Source organism: Mytilus californianus, unplaced genomic scaffold (genome assembly GCF_021869535.1).
Source record: "Mytilus californianus isolate M0D057914Y unplaced genomic scaffold, xbMytCali1.0.p SCAF_4, whole genome shotgun sequence".
Taxonomy (NCBI): domain Eukaryota; kingdom Metazoa; phylum Mollusca; class Bivalvia; order Mytilida; family Mytilidae; genus Mytilus; species Mytilus californianus.
In genome coordinates, this window is record NW_026262690.1 from 64,653,557 (window position 1) to 64,673,234 (window position 19,678).

The 19,678-nt window shown below is 33.2% G+C and overlaps 1 protein-coding gene across 1 annotated transcript; it reads left to right on the forward strand.

Annotated features, from left to right (window-relative positions):
* Positions 1–554: 554 nt before the first annotated feature.
* On the forward strand, positions 555–19,340 carry LOC127738315 (galaxin-like). Its single transcript, XM_052249517.1, has 6 exons — positions 555–613; positions 10,134–10,259; positions 15,321–15,473; positions 16,113–16,364; positions 17,615–17,779; positions 18,982–19,340. The coding sequence occupies exons 1-6, from the start codon at positions 562–564 to the stop codon at positions 19,221–19,223; spliced, it is 990 nt and encodes a 329-aa protein (XP_052105477.1). The 5' UTR covers positions 555–561; the 3' UTR covers positions 19,224–19,340.
* Positions 19,341–19,678: the final 338 nt, after the last annotated feature.

A 19,678-nucleotide genomic window follows, 5' to 3' on the forward strand; every position in this document is an offset into this window, starting at 1 on the left:
AGTATGAGATAAACAGATAAAAGAATGTCCTGGTCCGTAAATAGGAGAGAGAAAGGGGATTTAACCAACGAGGAGCTTGTTGTCATTAAAACTAGAGTCGCTTAAGTCTGGAAATAATTTTTACTTTGGCAAGAGTGTTGCAGTTATTATCCGTTTGTTTCATCACCCGATACGTCATATTTTGTTCTTTTTGCCACGATATTTTTACTTTTCACTTTATACTTTTATTATTTCCTATCAAAAGAAAGTTTAACTTATATTTGCATACTTTCAGATTGATTAACAACAGATGGACGTCGTTGTATCAATTTAACGTGACCTCAAACTAGAAATATATAATATAAAAAATACAGTTTATACAAGATTCGCGATCTATAAGTTTGAATCCTCTTATCATACCATCATTTTATATTTATTTTTTTCAGATTTTTAGCTACTTGGAATTTTTATTTCCTTGAATAAGTTGGGAAGTTTCCAAGTAAAAATAACTCTTACCACATGTATTGTTACGTACGGTATATAATGTATTTTTAAAAGCCATGCCAATACACAGATTAAGAGATGTCCATATATTTGTTTTGTACGTTTATCATGTATATTTTCTGTGTAAAAGGTAAGAAAATTATTATAAATCTATTTTCATATCAGGATGGATGCACTTATCAACTCACTTGAATAGTAAGTGTTTATAATCTACTCCGGTCTTGTTTGGAATATTTATTTATTTTCCACTCTGAAAGACCAAATGGATTGAGATTGAATATATATACTGATCTAAAGATCATCATATGACCTGAAGGATGTTTGTTTTGTCTGGTGTATGTTTACAAAGTTTTGGCTGCTGTATCCCAGTTTTTGTCACTTTAACCTATTATGTCTATTTGGGTTGCTCACCATATTTTGTCAATATAAGGGAACTATAAACAACTGTCACACAGTGGGAGGTTTAGCAAGCTATTAAACCAGGCCTTAACACACCATTTTCTTCGGAAAATGCCTGTACCAAGTCAGGAATATGGCAGTATTTTTCTCTCGTTCCGTTAGTTGATAACGTTTGATTTTATTAGTTTTTATGGACTTTACCTTTTTTTAATTTACCTTGAAGTTCGGTATTTTTGTTATGCAGTTTTGCGCTCTAGATGTCATTTTTCTTATTTTTGTCGTTGTCCATCTTTCAAGAAATGAAATGAACTTTGGTTAACTCAAAAAATAAAATTTGAACTTCATCAGAAGAAAACAATGATGTGGGCATGCCACTGTTATTGGAGGGTTATCATGCCAAAAAGTGACGATGTTAATTCATATATTGCAATCAGATATAGTGTAGTGAAAGAAAAAAAGTTATGGCAATGTATTTATATTTTTAATAGGTTTGGTTAAATAACAATTGGTCATGCTTGACTTTATTTTGTCACTAGAAATGTTATGATAAAAAGGAGAGATGATACCAAGGGATAATCAAACACCAAAGTCGAACGAAGAAAAACAAACAACACAATGGTCAACAGAAAATGAATGAAATAACAAAAAAAGATAACTAAACATTACACAGAAAATTAAAGATTTAACAAGTCGAATCCCAACCAAACACTTGCGATGAACTAGTGTACTCCAAAAGGGTTATATATAGATTATATAGAAATATAGATTTCACCACTGCAACAAGTGTGTTACGATATTTCTCCACTCGAGACAGTTAAATTTTAATATTTTAAGCGCGAGGCTTGCCAAGCTTTTTAAATAATTAAAAATTAACTTTTGAGAGTGGAGAAATATCGTAATACACGAGTTATAGTGGTGGAATCTGTTTCTCTAATGATTTTTATTCTTCCTTTTCAAAGATTTGCAGGAAGTTGTGTTCTTTATATGTGACGTCATCAGGTATGGTCGCCTTTTTTCATGACGCCACAATAGGAAATTCAGAAGAAACCAAGAAAATTTGACGTCATAATTAAATTTCGACCAATAATTTGCAGAGAACAGATATTTCACTAGTGAGGAGAAATATTTTTCTCACACCGATCAAGAAATGTGAAAATAGCGCAAAAATTAGAGAAAAGAGGATTGGATTGTAGCTACCATAAGTAGAAAATATTTGTTGTCATCTGTGCCATAGATATTTCATAACAGTCGAATAAATCATGGTGGCGTCCGTAAAATGACTTCAACTTTACCAAAAGGGGTCGTTGGTCAGCAACACTGTTTTTCCTATGTGCAAAATCCCATGAAATGACTTTTCCGGTCAAGTTATTGACTACCATTTACTGTCTTTAGCTTCTACGGATTTTTAGGGGTTGGTAGTTTACCTTTTGAACTTGGTGATTGTACCAGTTTTGCCTTTTCGATGCTCATAAAATTGACGTTATTATATGTATTAGAACAGTAACTAGTCAAGGTAGTGAAGCTGGATTACTTGACATCAGAAAGCTTTATTTTGAAGGGTGCTCATGCTTGCTGCTTAGGTTATGTCATCCTGATTAAGAAGTGATTTAAACCAAATTAAAAATGGAAACTGATTTAGCAATTTAACAGTGGTTGAAAATTTTACATGACTCATTAACAAAGATTCCCTTTTTTTTTTATTTCTATTATTAAACACCAATTTAAACATATAACTAAACATTATATGTGTACGCAAAAGATGTTACATCGACCAATATAAATAGTTTCCAGTTTTCCTCTTTGGAAATTTTCAAGTAGGCATGACAACAAATGGTGTATGAAATAAATAGAATTCTCCTGGTCTGAAAAGTTATTATTGATAGATGGAAAGCATAAAAATTATAGATTATACTTTTGAACTTTAGCAACTCATTTGAACATGAAACTTGCTTGGATTAACATCATTATTTTACTTGCAAACCATTCGATAGGTATGTTCTTGTGTAAATTTAATATTTTTAACTCAAACGTTATATTGGAGTTCTTACGTTTTATACATGATTTTTAATATGAAATTTAAATAGATTGTCGTAATTTGTATATATCTTTGTGCGTTAAAATATGCAAGCGGTAGAAAATTTATTCGATAACAGTGCATAGTTTGTTTCGTTTTTTATACGACTTTATTTGCTGTTGTATTATGTCATGGTGTTGTCTGCGTCTGCGTCTGAATACATTTTGGTTCGCAGACAATAACTTGAGTATAAGTTCATGAATCTCTATGAAATTTTAGCACAAGGTTTTATACCACTAAAGGATGGTTGGAATTGTTTTGGGAGGCTATTGTCCTTGCGGTTTTGTAATTAGGAGCCAAAAAAGGTCAGTTTTACTAGTTCATGGAAAATAAATTGGTTCGCAGACAATAACTTTAGTTTAAGTGTATGGATATGTAAGAAACTTAAGTACAAGGTTCCATTCCACAATAGGAGGATTGGGATTGATTTTGGGGGTTATTGTCTTAGCGGTTTTGTAATTAGGGGTCAGAAAGGGGTTAAAAACAATTATTTGTCTGGTTTTAAGACAATCACTTGAGTATAAGAGATATTTATTTAGTCAATATTTTAGCACAAGGTTCCACACGGCAATAGGTAGGTTGGGATTAATTTTGGGGGTTATTGTCATAGCTGTTTAGGAATTAGGAGCCAAAAAGGGTCTAACAAAAACAGTTTTTTTGTCAGATTCACAGACAATAACTTAAGAATAAGTGAATGGATGAGGGTAGGAATGCCCTTATCGTCAGGCGTCAAACGGGCATTTTCGGCTACCGTTAGCGTCAAATTGGTTAAAACTTTACCGTGATTCGTCAAAATATCCTTATCGTGATTCTTCAAGAGGTCGCAAATAATTACCGTCAAAATCAGTCGATTTTTTTATCGTCTTAAAGAAAGTGTACATTTTATCGTCATGCACCAAAAATTACCGTTAACGTCATTTGGCATGATTTTTTTACCGTTATTCGTCATGAAGGTACCCCATTACGACCCTCATGGATCTCTATTAAATTTTAGCACAAGGTGTCATACCACAATAGGAAGGTTGGGATTTATTTTGGGGGTTATTGTTGTAGCTGTTTAGGAATAAGGGGCCAAAAACAAGCACTTTTCATGTTTCAGGACAATAATTGGTGTATAAGAGTATAGATTTCTATAAAATTTTACCACAAGGTTCCATACTGTAAAAGAAAAGTTTGGAATTATTTTTGGGAGATCATGGCCCATATCGTTTAATAATTAGGGATCGAAAAGGGGCAGAAAACATCTATTTTTATACGACCGCAAAAAAATTTTTGTGGTCGTATATTGGTATGACGTTGGCGTCGTCGTCGTCGTCGTCGTCGTCGTCCGGCGTCGTCCGAAGACACATTGGTTTTCGCACTCTAACTTTAGTTTAAGTGAATGGATCTCTATGAAATTTTACCACAATGTTCAATACCACAAAAGGAAGGTTGGGATTGATTTTGGGGGTTATGGTACCAACAGTAAAGGAATTAGGGGCCAAAAAGGGGCCAAAAATAAGCATTTTTGTAACTTCCAGACATAACTTGTGTGTTAGTGTATGGATCTCTCTGACATTGTACCACAAGGTTCCATATCACAAAAGGAATGCTGGGATTGATTTTGGGGGTAATTGCCTCAAAATTTTAGGAATTAGGGGCCAAAAAAGAGGCAAAAAACAAGCATTTTTCTAGTTTCATGACAATAACTTGTGTGTAAGTGTATGGATCTTTCTGAAATTGTACTACAAGGTTCCATATCACAAAGGGAAAGCTGGAATTGAGTTTGGGGGTAATTGCCGAAACGTTTAGGAATTGGGGGCCAAAAAGGGGCCAAAAATAAGCATTTTTCTAGTTTCCAGACAATAACTTGTGTATAAGTGTATGGATCTCTCTGAAATTGTACTGCAAGGTACCATACCACAAAGGGAAGGCTGGGATTGAGGTTGGGGGTGATGAATCATAAGGGGGTTCAAAAAATTTGGGTGGGGGGTTTTTTTTTTTTCCTTTTTTTTCTTTTTTTCCTTTTTTTTTTTCTTTTAAAATTTTCCATTTTAAGTAGGTTATTTCTGATTAATATTTAAAAGCAAATAATAATAATATGGTAGGAGATTCACACCAAACAGGATGTGTAAATTATTATATAATAAGTATTGTGCAATAGCAAGAAATTTTCAATTGCACAGTATTGCACAATAGCAAGAAATCTTCAATTGCACAGTATTGCGCAATAGCAAGAAATCTTCAATTGCACAGTATTGCGCAATAGCAAGAAATATCCAATAGCACAATATTGCGCAATAGCAAGAAATTGTCAATTGTACAGTATTGCCCAATAGCAAGAAATATTTAATTGCACAGTATTGTGCAAAAGAAGATACTTCGTATAAATTGCTTATTTCTTGACCAATTTCGATTGGGTTTTATTCTTGAATTCTTGGGGTTCTTTAATATGCTGAATCTAACCGTGTATTTAGTTTTTGGATTTTGGGCCCCGTTTTTAAATTGGTCCACATTGATGTCCAAAGGGTCCAAAATTAAACTTTGTTTGATTTCATCAAAAATTGAATTATTGGGGTTCTTTGATATGCCGAATCTAACCGTGTATTTGGATTCTTAATTTTTGGTTCCGTTTTCAAATTGGTCTACATTAAGGTCCAAAGGGTCCAAAATTAAACTTAGTTTGATTTTAACAAAAATTGAATTCTTAGGGTTCTTTGATATGCTGAATCTAAACATGTATGTAGATTTTTGATTATGGGCCCAGTTTTCAAGTTTGTCCAAGTTGGGGTCCAAAATTAAACTTTGTTTGATTTCAACAAAAATTGAATATATGGGGTTCTTTGATATGCTGAATCTAACCATGTATTTAGATTTTTGATTTTTGGGCCCCGTTATCAACTTTGTCCACATTGAGGTCAAAAGGGTCCAAAATTAAACTTTGTTTGATTTCATCAAAAATTGAATTCTTGGGGTTCTTTGATATGCTGAATCTAACCATGTATTTAGATTTTGGATATTGGACCATAATAGGTGAATGTCCAATTTAAAATTTTTAAGTTCTTAGACCACATTCATTCTGTGTCAGAAACCTATGCTGTGTCAAATATTTAATCACAATCCAAATGCAAAGCTGTATCAAGCTTAAATGTTGTGTCCATACTTGCCCCAACTGTTCAGGGTTCGACCTCTGCGGTCGTATCAAGCTGCGCCCTGCGGAGCATTTTATTCTGGTTTGCAGGCAATAACTTGAGTATAAGTGTATAGATCTCTATTCAATTTTAGCACAAGGTTCCATACCACAATAGAAAGGTTGGGGTTTATTTTGGGGGGGTTATTATAGTATCTGTTTAGGAATTAGGGAACAAAAAGGGCCTAACAAAACAATGATTTGTCTGGTTCACAAACAATAACTTGAGTATAACTGTATAGATCTCTTTTAAATGTAAGCACAAGGTTTCATACCACAATAGGAAGGTTGAGATTTATTTTTGGTTTTATTTGTTGTAGCTGTTTAGTAATTAAGGGCCAAAAAGGGGTCAAAAACAAGCATTTTACATGTTTCAGGACACCTGATCTGTGTACTAGAGTATGGATTTCTATGAAATTTTACTACAAGGATCCATACTTCAAAAGAAAAGTTGGGATTGATTTTAGGGGTCATGGTCCAAACCGTTCAATAATAAGGGGCTGAAAAGGGGCAAAAATGTTCTTATTTGTGGACAATAACTTGAGTATAAGTCTATTTATTGCTATCTAATTGTGCCGCAAGGTGTTATGCCATAAAATAAAGTTTGGGATTGATTTTAGGGGTTGACCCTATTGGTTTAGTTAAAAGGGGCTAAAAATAATACTTTGTATAAATTGCTTATTTCTTTAGCAATTTCAATGGGGTTTAATTCAAAAGTCTTGAATTCTTGGGAGTCTTTAATATGCTGAATCTAATTAGGTATTTAGAATTTGGATTTTAGGGTCTGTTTTTGAAATGATCCATATTAAGGTCCAAAGGGTCCAAAATTAAACTTTAACTCTTTAAAAATTAAATTATTGGTGTTTCCATGATATGCTGAATCTAATTGTGTATTTAGATTTCTTAATTTTGAGGCCTGTCTTCAAATTGGTCCACAAAAAGGTCCAAAGAAAAAAGGTTAAAAAAAAATGAATTCTTTGATATGCTGAATATAAGCGTGTATTTAGATTCGGGGCATGGTCGGTCCACATTAAGGTCCAAAGGGTCCAAAATTAAACTTTGTTTGATTTAAAAAAAAAAAGAATGGTTGGGGTTCTTTGATTAGCTGAATCTAAGCGTGTATTTAGATTTTTTATTCGGGGCATGGTCGGTCCACATTAAGGTCCAAAGGGTCCAAAATTAAACTTTGTTTGATTTAAAAAAAAAAAGAATGGTTGGGGTTCTTTGATTAGCTGAATCTAAGCGTGTATTTAGATTTTTGATTTTGGGCATAGTTATCAAGATGGTCCAAATTGGGGTCAAAATTGAACATTGTTTGCTTTCATCAAAATTAAATTGTTTGTGTTATTTGATATGGTCAATCCAACAGTGTTTTTTGATTTTGTGCTTAGTTTTCAAAGTTGGTCCAAATATGGGTCCAAAATTAAACTTTGTTTGATTTCTTCAAAAATTAAATCATTGGTGTTCTTTAATGTGTGCAATCTAACAGTGTTTTAAATTTTTAATTTTGGTCCCGTTTTTTAAACTGGACCCCATAAAGGTCCAAAGTATCCAAAATAAAACTTAGTTTGATTTTAACAAAACATGAAACAATGTGGTTATCTGATATGCTGAATCCAACCATGTATTTAGAATTTGAATATTGGACCATAATTGGTAGATGTCTAATTCTAAAATTATTTAAGAACTTATACCACATTCATTCTGTGTCAGAAACTATGCTATTATTACATATTTACACAGAATCTAAATTCAGAGATGTTATCACACAATTACCAGAAATTTTAAGTTGAGTCATTATAGTTGACCATAAATATAACATCATATCTAATTTTAGAGAACTATTTTTGTGGTTTAATCACTGGTTCATGGAAACTAAATTGATTCACAGACAATAACTTTAGAATAAGTGTATGGATGTGTAAGAAATTTTAGCACAAGTTTCCATACCACAATAGGAGTGTTGGGATATTAAATTGAGTCATAGTTTACAATAGATTTGCTGATTCAGATATATCAATTGTGGTGATAGTTGTGTATTCATTGTGTTCTATTTAAAGATTGTTTAACTTAACATATTTGAATATTTTCTTATGGCTGAATATTCCCTTGGAAATTAAAATAGACCTTTGTCCATCTGTTGAAGTGGAAGGTAAGTGAAGTTTTTAAATACAATTATTCTGTATAAACTAATTTTTCTGAATGCTATATATATTTTTTTCTAATGACGAAGTCGAAGGGGACTTTAGGTTTGCACTCTGTCTGTCTGTCCATCCGTCAGTCCGGCAAAACAGTTTTCCACACTTTTTCCTTCGTGCTTGAAGATATTGATTTGATATTTGGTGTATTGTTTTATCATGACAAGTTACAGATCAAGTTCGAATTTTGTTCTGGTCTGACGATTTTGTGCAGAGTTATGGTCCTTGAACTTAGAAAATTTACTCAAATAATGAGTTTTCCGCATTTTTTTTTTGTCATGCTTGAAGATATTAATTTGATGATTTGTAAATACTTTTATCATGACAAGTTACAGATCAAGTTCGAATTTTGGTCCGGTCTAATGATTTTGTGCAGAGTTACGGTCCTTGGACTTAGAAAATTCACTCAAATAATCAGTTTTCCTCACTTATTTTTCGTCATGCTTAAAGATATTGATTTGATAATTGGTATATAGTTTTATCATTACAAGTTACAGATCTAGTTTGAATTTTGTGCCGATCTGATGATTTTGTGCAGAGTTATGGTCCTTGGACTTGGAAAATTCACTCAAATAATCAATTTTTCATATTTCTTTTCGTCATGCTTGACGATATTGACTTGATATTTTTTATATAGTTTACACCATAACAAGTTATAGATCAGGTTAGCGTTTTGTTCCAGTACAATGAATTTTTAATCCGTAGGGGACTATGTATTGCCAGGCAATACTCACAGAATGCTTGTTTTTGATGAAGCGAACTTCTTTAAAAACTAAGCTTATATTGTCTGTTAATAAACACGTATTTAGATTTTTGATTTTGGGCCAAGTTTTCAAGTTGGTCCAAATCGGCGTCCAAAATTTGTTTGATTTCAACATAAATTGAATATATAGAGGGTTCTTTGAAATGCTGAATCTAAACCTGTATTTAAATTTTGAACTATTGGGCCCCGTTTCCAAGTTGGTCCAAATCAGGGTAAGAAATTAAACTTTCTTTGATTTCAACAAAAAATTCATTTATGGGGTTCTTTGAAATGCTGAATCATGTATTTAGATTTTGGATTTTGGGCTCAGTTATCAAATTGGTCTACATTGAGGTCCAAAGGATCTTAAATCAAACTTTTGTTTGATTTCGTCTAAAATTAAATTCTTGGGCTTCTTTGATATGCTGATTCTAACCATGCTCTTAGATTTTGGATATTGGACCATAATAGGTAAATGTCCAATTTCAAATTTTTCAGTTCTTTGACCACATTCATTTTGTGTCACAAACCTATGCTGTGTCAAATATTCAATCACAATCCAAAATTCATCGTTGTTTTAAGCATAAATGTTGTGTCCATACTTGCCCCAACTGTTCAGGATTCGATCTCTGCGGTCGTATCAAGCTGCGTCCAGCGAGCATTTTATTTGCTTTTTTTTTTCTTTTGTGCCAAAAGATGTGAAACTTGAGCATCAAAAAAGTACGTTCATCTTTCAAAGAGTAGCTTGACTACCCTAAAGCCATTATACATATGTGTAACATTTTCTTACCTTTCTTCTGTGGTGTTGTTATAGAAACCTCTATTTTTAGATTATATGTTGGGTTTTTTTTTTCTAGGAAGCCATCTTACATTTGTGAAAATGTAGAAGGTTCTTTTTTCAGTCGCCTTTCAGTGCTTCGATGTTTATCAACTTCTTGGTCTGTCATTGAAAGTTTTTCTCTTCTTTCCTTGTATCTTTTACTTTTTCCTTGAGCACATACCCTGTATTAATTTTCTTGTCAATTCAATGTATTAAATTTCTTATGATTTTGTTCACACTTATTTCAGGGGGACCGATGAAACGATGTCTTGGTAAGGATGGAATACTCAAGTCTTACAATGACTTTAATGAAGGATGCTGTCGAGGAGTTTATAACAAAACTGTAGGAGCAGATGACTTTGCATGTTGTGAAGGTAGAAGAGAGTGAAATTCTATTTTTATGCCCCCGCCGTAGCGGAGGGGGCATTAAGTTTTACCCTTGTCCGTCCGTACGTCCAAAAGTTGGTTTCCGTTCTCTAACTTTAGTTTGCCTCAACCAAATGTTATGAAACTTATACACAATGCTTATTACCACAAAACACAGATCAAGTTCGAATTTTGATGGCGTCACTTTAATCGTTCTAGAGTTATGCCCGTTTACAAATGGAAAAATTGCTGAATTTTCCGTTTCTGTTCTCTAACTTAAGTTAGCTTCGACCAAATGTTATGAAACTTATACACAATGCTTATTACCACAAAACACAGATCAAGTTTGAATTTTGGTGGTGTCACTTTAACAGTTCTAGAGTTATGCCCCTTTACAAACGGAAAAAATGCTGAATTTTTCGTTTCCGTTCTCTTACTTAAGTTTGCCTCAACCAAATGTTATGATACTCATACACAATACTTATTACCACAAAACTCAGATCAAGTACACATTTGGGTAGTGTCACTTTTACCGTACTTCAGTTGTGTCCCTTTATAACTTTAAATGATATGCAACCGGGGGCATCATCTGTGTCCCATGGACACATTCCCCATTTTTTTTTTAAATCATACATATTATGCTCAGCCGTGACTAAGTTAAAACCCCTAAAATGAGGGGTACGTAGATGGCGTATTGCGAGGCAACATTTGTGCCCCTATCTATGATACCGTCTTTTCCAGTGGAAGTCTATATATCTCACCTTTCATCCCGGTGAACCCACGTTTTTATACGACCGCAAAAAAATTGCGTTCGTATAATTCTATCATGTCGTCGTACAACGTCGTCGTCAGCGTCGTCGTCGTCCGAAGACACATTTGGTTTTCGAACAATAACTTTAGTTTAAGTGAATGGATCTCTATGAAATTTTACCAGAAGGTTCAATACCACAAAAGGAAGGTTTGGATTGATTTTGGGGGTTATGGTACCAACAGGGGCCAAAAACAGGCATTTTTGTAGTTTCCGGACAATAACTTGTGTGTAAGTGTATGGATCTCTATGAAATTGTACCACAAGGTTCCATATCACAAAGGAAAGTCTGGGATTGAGTTTGGGAGTAATTGCACCAAACGTTCAGGAATTAGGGGCAAAAAAGGGGCAAAAAACAAGCATTTTTCTAGTTTCCAGACAATAACTTGTGTTAAAATTATGGATCTCTCTGAAATTGTACATTTTTCCTGAAAAGAAAATAACCTTCAAAATATAAAAAAAATTTAGAGGGGGGGGGGGGATATATTTATTTTGGGGGGGGGGGGGGGGGGTGTGGATTTTTTTTCAAGTTTTTTTTTTGGGGGGGGGGGGGGGGTTCTTACTTTTTTTCTTGAAGATTTTTCAAAAATTTCCAAAATTTGTTTTTTTTTTCCACAAAAATTTTCCATTTTTACAATGATTATTTCTGATTTGTATATAAAAGCAACAAATACTGATATGGCAGGAGATACACACCAAAAAGGGTGTGTAAATTATTATATATAACAGATTAACTAAGTATTGTGCAACAGCACAGTATTGCGCAATAGCATAGTATTGCGCAATAGCACAGTATTGCACAATAGAAGGAAATCTTCAATTGAAAATCAATACAAATCTTTTAACCAATTCCAATGGGATTAAATTAAGTCTTTAATTTTTGAGATTCTAACCTTGTATTACTATTTTGGATTTTGGCCCCATTTTTAAATTGGTCTACATTGAGGTCCAAAGGTTCCAAAATTAAACTTTGTTTGATTTCATCAAAAACTGAATTATTGCGGCTCTATGATATGCTGAATCTTATTGTGCATTTAGATTTTTTATTTTGGGCCCTGTTTTCAAATTAGTCCATATTAAGGTTTGAAGGGGCCAAAATTAAACTTTGTTTGATTTCAACAAAAATTAAATTTCTGGTGTTTTTTTATTTGCTGAATCTAACCATGTTGTTAGATTTTGGATATCAGACCAAACTAGGTAAATTAAATGTCATTTCAAATTTTTAAGATCTTTGACCACATTTATTTTGTGTCAGAAACCTATATTATGTCAAAATTTGATCACAATCCAAATTCAGATAGTATCAAGCTTGAATATTGTGTCCAAACTTGCCCCAAATGTTCAGGGTTCAACCACTGCGGTTGTATCAGGCTGTGCTCGGCGAAGCATTTTATCAAACCTTCCTATTGGATTAATTGTTAATGCGTTCTCGTCTTGAATATGCATGAAATATTTGCTCGTTAAGCAAACAACAACTCATCAGCTTTAGTTTTGTAGTATTGTCTGTTGGTTACATGTTGACTTAATTATATATGTGCATAGCAGGAGACCCTTACCCTGTTCAATCCTTTTAGAGTTCACGCGATTTGCCTATGATTTGGTTTATTACCTTCATTTATTTCTTCTTAATCGATATATGAGTTTTAAACATAAGTAAACTACGGTAACTGTTGAATAAATTTATGCACTTGACTTTTCCCTTTTTCCTTATTGTCTCGGTCGCGCAGCGGGAACCATAGAAAGACCGGACGTCCGTTCGTTTATCCGTCTCTCCGTCCATACATCTGTCCAGTCCTGTTGGCGCGCTTTTACCTACATTTCTTGTCGGATTTAATATATGAAATTAACATCAAAGGTTTATATATGGAATGTCTCGGACGAGTCAGAAAATCAGCACCGATCAACTATTTTACTGTAGTTATGCACCTTCAAAATGTGAATTATACTGTAAAATTGCATTCTTCTTCTTCTCTCTTCTTAAAGTTTCAAGCGATCCTTCATTTATTGAAGATTATTCACAGGGCGTCGACTTTAAAATTTTGATTTATAGTTTACAAGGTACTAGAAAATAGAAACAAAATCAAAAATCAAAATAATATATGTACATTTTAAGCGCTCTAACGCCTTTGTCTCTTGTCAGATTGTTATGAAATTTATGTCAGAGATTTGTAATAGCAATGTCTCGAAAGAGTTCGAAAATCAGCGCCGTTCGTTTTATTTTACAAGACTTTTCAATGCCTCATGGAAATGTTAATTATTTGAAAAATTTACTGTAAGAATTCTTGCTCATTTCTTGTTGGATTTTTAGGTGATCTATTTCAAAAGTTTATATAAGCGATGTCCCGGACCAGTTCGAAAATCGATTTTCGAGAGTTATACCCCTTGGAAATGTAAATTATATGGGAAATTGCACCATAAACGCTCTCACTCCTACATTTCATGCTTGATTGTTATTAAACTTATATCAAAGGTTTATATGAGCAAGGTCTTGGAAACCTGAATGATCTTGAAATGAAAAATTATTTGGAGTTATTGCCATTGGACAAAAAATATATGTATTGCGGCGGAAGGCATTGTAAATGTGTCCTTTGATATTCCTTGAATTTTTAACTTTTTTGTTTTCCTTGTAATGCAGGTATGTTGGCTTTTAGACATCTTTTTGTAGCGTAAAGTACCTGTCTCATTAAGGTATACCACGCTTATCCTTATATTCATGCTAGGATGTTATTCCGAAAGATCGGACTGGAGAAGTTCACCTACCAGTACCTGAAAATTGCCGTTCAATGTGAACTTCTAAATCAAGTAACATCAACAAACCAAAAACCGATAGCTAGATGGTCCTTCGACCTGACAAAATTTTCCATCTAGAAAATACAGCCGTCCGTGCGAGACCAGTACTGGATGTCAAAGACGTTAAATGATCATTTCCAAAGTAGTAAATATACAATAGCGCTGGATTCTGACAAAAACCTTTTCAAGTTGAAGCCTATATTTTCAAGAATACAATGGCATCTCTTCGAAAAGAAACAATTATGATACCATTAATGCTTTCAGTATTTAGGGCTCAAGTAGGATATACGATACTATAGTTCTGCGACTCTTTTCACAAAAAATCTTACGATTAAAATTGATCGTAAGTTATACTGAAATGTGTAGGACTTACGAGTATTTTTACTCATAAGATTTTTTGTGAAAATAGCCACTGGCTTTTATAATAAATTCATCCGCTTGTGAATTATTGGGCAATAAAGACATTTAAAATATATGAGAACAAATTGCAAGCTGACAGGTCGACAGGTCGACAGTTGACGTAAATTAAGTCGACAAAATCAAATTTATTTCATTACACCAGAATAATGCTTAAGTGGTAACAATTAACAAGTAGACAGCTGACAGGTTGCCAGATTGACAGTTGACAAGTAGACAGTCGACAGGTCGACAGTTGACAATTTAATGTCGTCAGTTGACAAAAACTATAAAAAGAAATGATTAAATTAAATTTATACCAAAAGTAATTATTATCTAGTGATTGACAGTCGACAGGTCGCTGTCGACAGTTGAACAATAATATCTATATATGTATGTCGACCTATCAACCTGTCGACCTGTCGACCTATTTACATAAAAATTGAAACTGTCTACCTGTCAACTTGTCGACCTGTCGACCTATATGTACATAAAAATTGAAACTGTCAGCCTGTCGACTTGTGTATATATATAAACCTATTCACCCCTGTATTCTTCCGATGGAACTACAATTCCATATATCCTACTTGACCCAGCAGAAAGGGGTTCTTGAAATTTTTTCATATGAAGCTTCATTTATAATATATCTCCGATATTCTCATTCGCTTTTTTCCTTATGTTTGAAAATTCTAGAAATCAGAGCGATTTTAATTCTGTTGTTAAACAAAGCTGACTGACAAAGAGTAACATAGAAAGATGATTGTGAGATGAGTTGATCGTTCAAGCAAGAGCTAATACGGAAAAATTTAATTTAATGTTAATAAAGTATGACTGTACCAATGTGCTAATATTTGCAGTTGCTAGGAAAGTGAAAACCTACACAAATATTGTGCCAAACGTACATCTCCTGTATTCTTTCTAATAACACCCATAACAATATTATTTATTAGAATTTAGACAATATAAAAATGTGGTTTCCATATTTTAATCAAACAACATGTCAAAAATATTTTTGCAGCGTGTTTTTGAAACTGAAAAAGACTCAATATATTACTATAACCTCTTTCATTTACAGGTAATTATGAAGTCTATAATATACACACACATTTCTGCTGTGGGAATCAAATAAGAAGAATCACTAACGAAAAACAAAGCTACGAATGCTGCGAAAATGAATTAAGAGACAAAAAGATAGGGGTTTGCTGTGAAAATGTTTATCACGAACAAGGTAAGAAATGGCGTATTTTTTTATGTTTGACTAAAGATTAAAAAAAAATATACATTGAAATTAGGTAAAACGAACTATATGTTCATCTACCTTTTAATACGATTTAAAGTTGGCACCGTAAATAGATTTATCTCTCCATTCTCCCCATGTATAGCCCTGATTCCTTATGAAAATAAGATGTTGTATGATGACCAAATGACGAAGACGTTAGTAACTATAGATCACCTTACGGCCTTGACCTGTTTGGCTTTACTTTGATCTTCGTTTTTGTTTTTGGTGTATCAGCTCTCCAACGTTTGTTTTAGATTTGGACTTTTAAATATGTTGCCATCACTGAAGAGATTGAAATGGGCATCTGGTTTTTTTTTCATTTTTGTTTTATTCGTTTCACATTTTTCATGTCGATTCCTTTTAAAGCTGACTATACGATATGTGTTTTGCTCATTGTTGAAGGCCGTACGGTGACCTAATATTGCATATGATTTGGACTCTGTAGAAAAGTTGTCTCATTGGTAATTATAAGACATCTCCTTATTTTATGTTAAGGTGAGGTGAATCAGTGTTTTATTTAGTTTGCATGTATTGTTTTTTCTTCGACCTTTTGTATGTTATGTCATCGTGATTAATTTATACATTTAGGAAGAAAAGGAGAATGCTGCGGACAACTATTGAATAAAAAAAACGAATATCTTTGTTGCAAAGATAAAAGTTCTATTTCTACCAAACTTCATCAGAAGACATCAAATCAAAAATGTTGCGGAATAAATTCGTACAACAGGAAAACTGACACAAAAGAGAATGGCTGTTGTGAAGATGTACCTTATTCCACAACAACATCAGATTGTAGCCATGGTCATGTTGTTCCAAAAGGACATGCATGGTGTAGTGTAGGTGAGAAAATACAAATACATTATTTAGAGAAAGATATAAACATAACTTGATATGATAGAACACAGATAATCAGCACAAAACAATAAATAAATGGAGAATGTGTCCATGGGACACAGATGATGCCACCGCTTGCATGTAACGTTATAAAGGGACATGACTAGAGAACTGTAAAAGGGACGCCACCCAAAATCAAACTTGATCTGTTTTTTTATGGTAATAAACATTGTGTATAAGTTTCATATAATTTGGTTGAGGCAAACTAAAGTTAGAGAACGGAAACGAAAAATTCAGCATATTTTCCATTTATGAAGGGGCATAACTCCAGAACGGTTAAAAGTGATACCACCCAAAATTCGAAGTTGATCTGATTTTAGTGGTAATAAACATTGTGAATAAGTTTCATAACATTTGTTTAAGGAAAACTAAAGTTAGAGATGGACGGAAACCAATTTCGGGAAGAACGTACGGACATACGGACGGACAAGGGTAAACCTTAATGTCCCTTCGTTATGGCGGGGGCATAAACATAGCAAAACCAGAAGTGTGAATCGTGAATTACTGAAAAGGAAACTTTTGGCTTAATTTCAGAAATTTTGCAGTTAACGGAGGGACAAACTTACTAAGCGCTTTACCTTTCGTAATAGTTCCAAAATTATTCTATATGAATATGAAAATAAGATGTTGTATGAGACAACTGTCCACTAGAGACCAAATGACGTAGATGTTAGCAACCATAAGTCACCATACGGCCTTCAACAATGGATAAAAGCAATAACGTATATTATTCAGTCATAAAAGGCCCAGACATGATAACATGTAAAATAATTCAAACGAGAAAATTAACTGATATATACGAAAGCCTATTAGGGTCACAAAAAAAAAAAAATTATCTCGTAATTACGAGATACGGAAAAACTATCGCGTAATTACGAGATAAGAAGTTTTTTATTTCGTAATTACGCGATAATTATCTCTTTCGTAGATTTAAGTACAAAACAATAAACAAAAAAAACCAAATATGATAGACAGCAATTAACGACGACTACTGAATTGCAGGTTATAAACTTATTTCTGATTATAATCTTCTCTTTTCTTTTTTTTTTTAAATATTTGTCTTCTTTAATATTGTTTAATTCGTTGAAGTCTCTTGTTAACAATGATTATAATTCAATTACAAAACAGATGCTCTACTATGTAGATATATTATGTAAGAACGCATCTTTTAACTTATTTTCTTTCTTTTCTATAAGCTAACACACATTACAATCAGAAGAATATGTTGTGTTGCAACACAAAATTAGTCCGAAGACAAATATCAAATGGACAGTGTTGTGGTGACAAAGAAATAGACGGCTATAGGGAGGAGTGTTGTGATAAGATCTCGTATGATGCGCTCAATGAACAATGCTGTGGAAGTAAGTAAAACACTCATACAAATAAAGCCTTAGATTACATAGTTATCTGTTGAATTATTCAGGTACTTACGATCGGGGAGATTATGGTTGGAATTGTATTGACACCTGTCTATTGTTGAACAATGTATGTTGACCTAAAGATGACTTTTTTTTTTGGGGGGGGGGGGTTCTTTTGGTGCCATAACGGGCATAAGGTTGTTATACCCCTGCTACAACAGGTTTGCTTCTGTTTGTCCGTCTGTCCGTCCCATAATATGTTTGTCGTATTTTCTCAAGAACTATAACTCAGTGCTTCCTGAAATTTTGTATCAAGCTTCATGTTAGAATACTGTACTCTGTATTTTCAGATTCCGATGATCGCTCGTACCGAATCTTATATTCGAACACATAATGGCCATGCATAAAATTTACGTCGCATTTTTTCTTTGGAACTGCAAATAAAGACTTTCTAAAATTTGCAGTAGAGCTTCATGTTAGCATGCTTTACCGTGTAATGCGTTTTCACATCCATCACTCATCAGCTAATTGTTTATCCGAACTTTAGTTTTATCGACTTTGTTGCGTTAGATTTAAATCAGTTACATTGAATTAAAAGGACTATTTACTTTCATACGTCCATCATAAACAGTCAGGTGCAACTATTTATCATTTCATATAGTAACTCAACGTTTTCCAACATTTGTAGCAGAAACATTTCTTGGAAACTGTAGTATATGTTATAGGTCATAGCTTTGATTCAGTTTTTATGTATTTGGCTTTCCTAACGTTTGATCATGAATGTACCCGATGAAGTTATTCCAGGAGCATATGTCCTTCGCACTAAAACAAGTACTATACATGTATATTTATGTATTTTAAATATCATTAAATTATTTTTGGCTCCTATAAATTGAAGATAATAGTTAAAGATAAGTCAGTAACGATGGTTTTATCAGAAAGTTAATACAGCTGAAGATGAAATTTCCTTCACAGTTCAGCATGAAGGCGAAAGGCGACAAAACTACAAGTATTAAAATCAACAATGAACATAAACGGGCACATATGTTGATGCATTTCGAAAAAAAGTGGCTCTGATTAATGGTCAAATCCAATATATATGTTTAAATTCAAAACCTTCACCAAAAGTTTAAGAGCTAAAAAATCAAAAATGAAAAAAGATAGCACAAATATTAAAAAAAAATATGATACATTATTTCATTTAGACAAAATCATGGGTAAACAGTATAAATGCTGCGATGGATTGAGGCTCGACACATCTAAGTATGTATGTTGTGTTGAAGAAAAGGAATTCATGGTTGTCAAGATTACTGGTAACGAAAATGAATGTTGTTTAGTAAATGGTAGTATAGAACTATACGATATCTCGAAGCAAATTTGCACTCAAAAAGGCGTTGCTAGTAAACCGAGGTACGTTAAAGTGTGTTTATATAATTACATTGCATGAATGATTCATAAGAAACCATAATTTTGATTGGGATACAACAGTCGCGAGGCATTCAAAAGCGTTGTTTTATTTCCCTATAAAATGCAACATTCATGACTTCACGTTCTTCCTATGACATAAACGCAAAGGGAAACAAACGGAAAGCTTGATTCAACTCGTAATTTTATGGTTACAGCATACAAATGAAACTTTTTGTTTTGAACGCTTCTTTTTTGTAATTTTATATATAAAGGGATGTAAAAGCATTTATCTTGTGCACATTTTTGTACAAATCGCTGAAGAAGAAGCATTCGTTTCCTAAATAATCTATGAAAGTAACTATGTACATTACATGGTGAGCTTATTATACTTTTAAACACATATAACACGACTTCCTGAGGTGTAGCTAAAACTGGATGATTTGACACATACTTAGTCAATATATAGAATTGTGTATTTTTACCAAATCTTAAGCT

Excerpts from the sequence above, each read along its gene's own strand:
- LOC127738315 (XM_052249517.1), top strand. The coding sequence starts at position 562 with ATGTCCATATATTTGTTTTGTACGTTTATCATGTATATTTTCTGTGTA. Across the intron at positions 10,260-15,320 it reads TGACTTTGCATGTTGTGAAG|GTAATTATGAAGTCTATAAT; the intron begins GTAGAAGAGAGT and ends TTTCATTTACAG. Across the intron at positions 15,474-16,112 it reads AAATGTTTATCACGAACAAG|GAAGAAAAGGAGAATGCTGC; the intron begins GTAAGAAATGGC and ends TTATACATTTAG.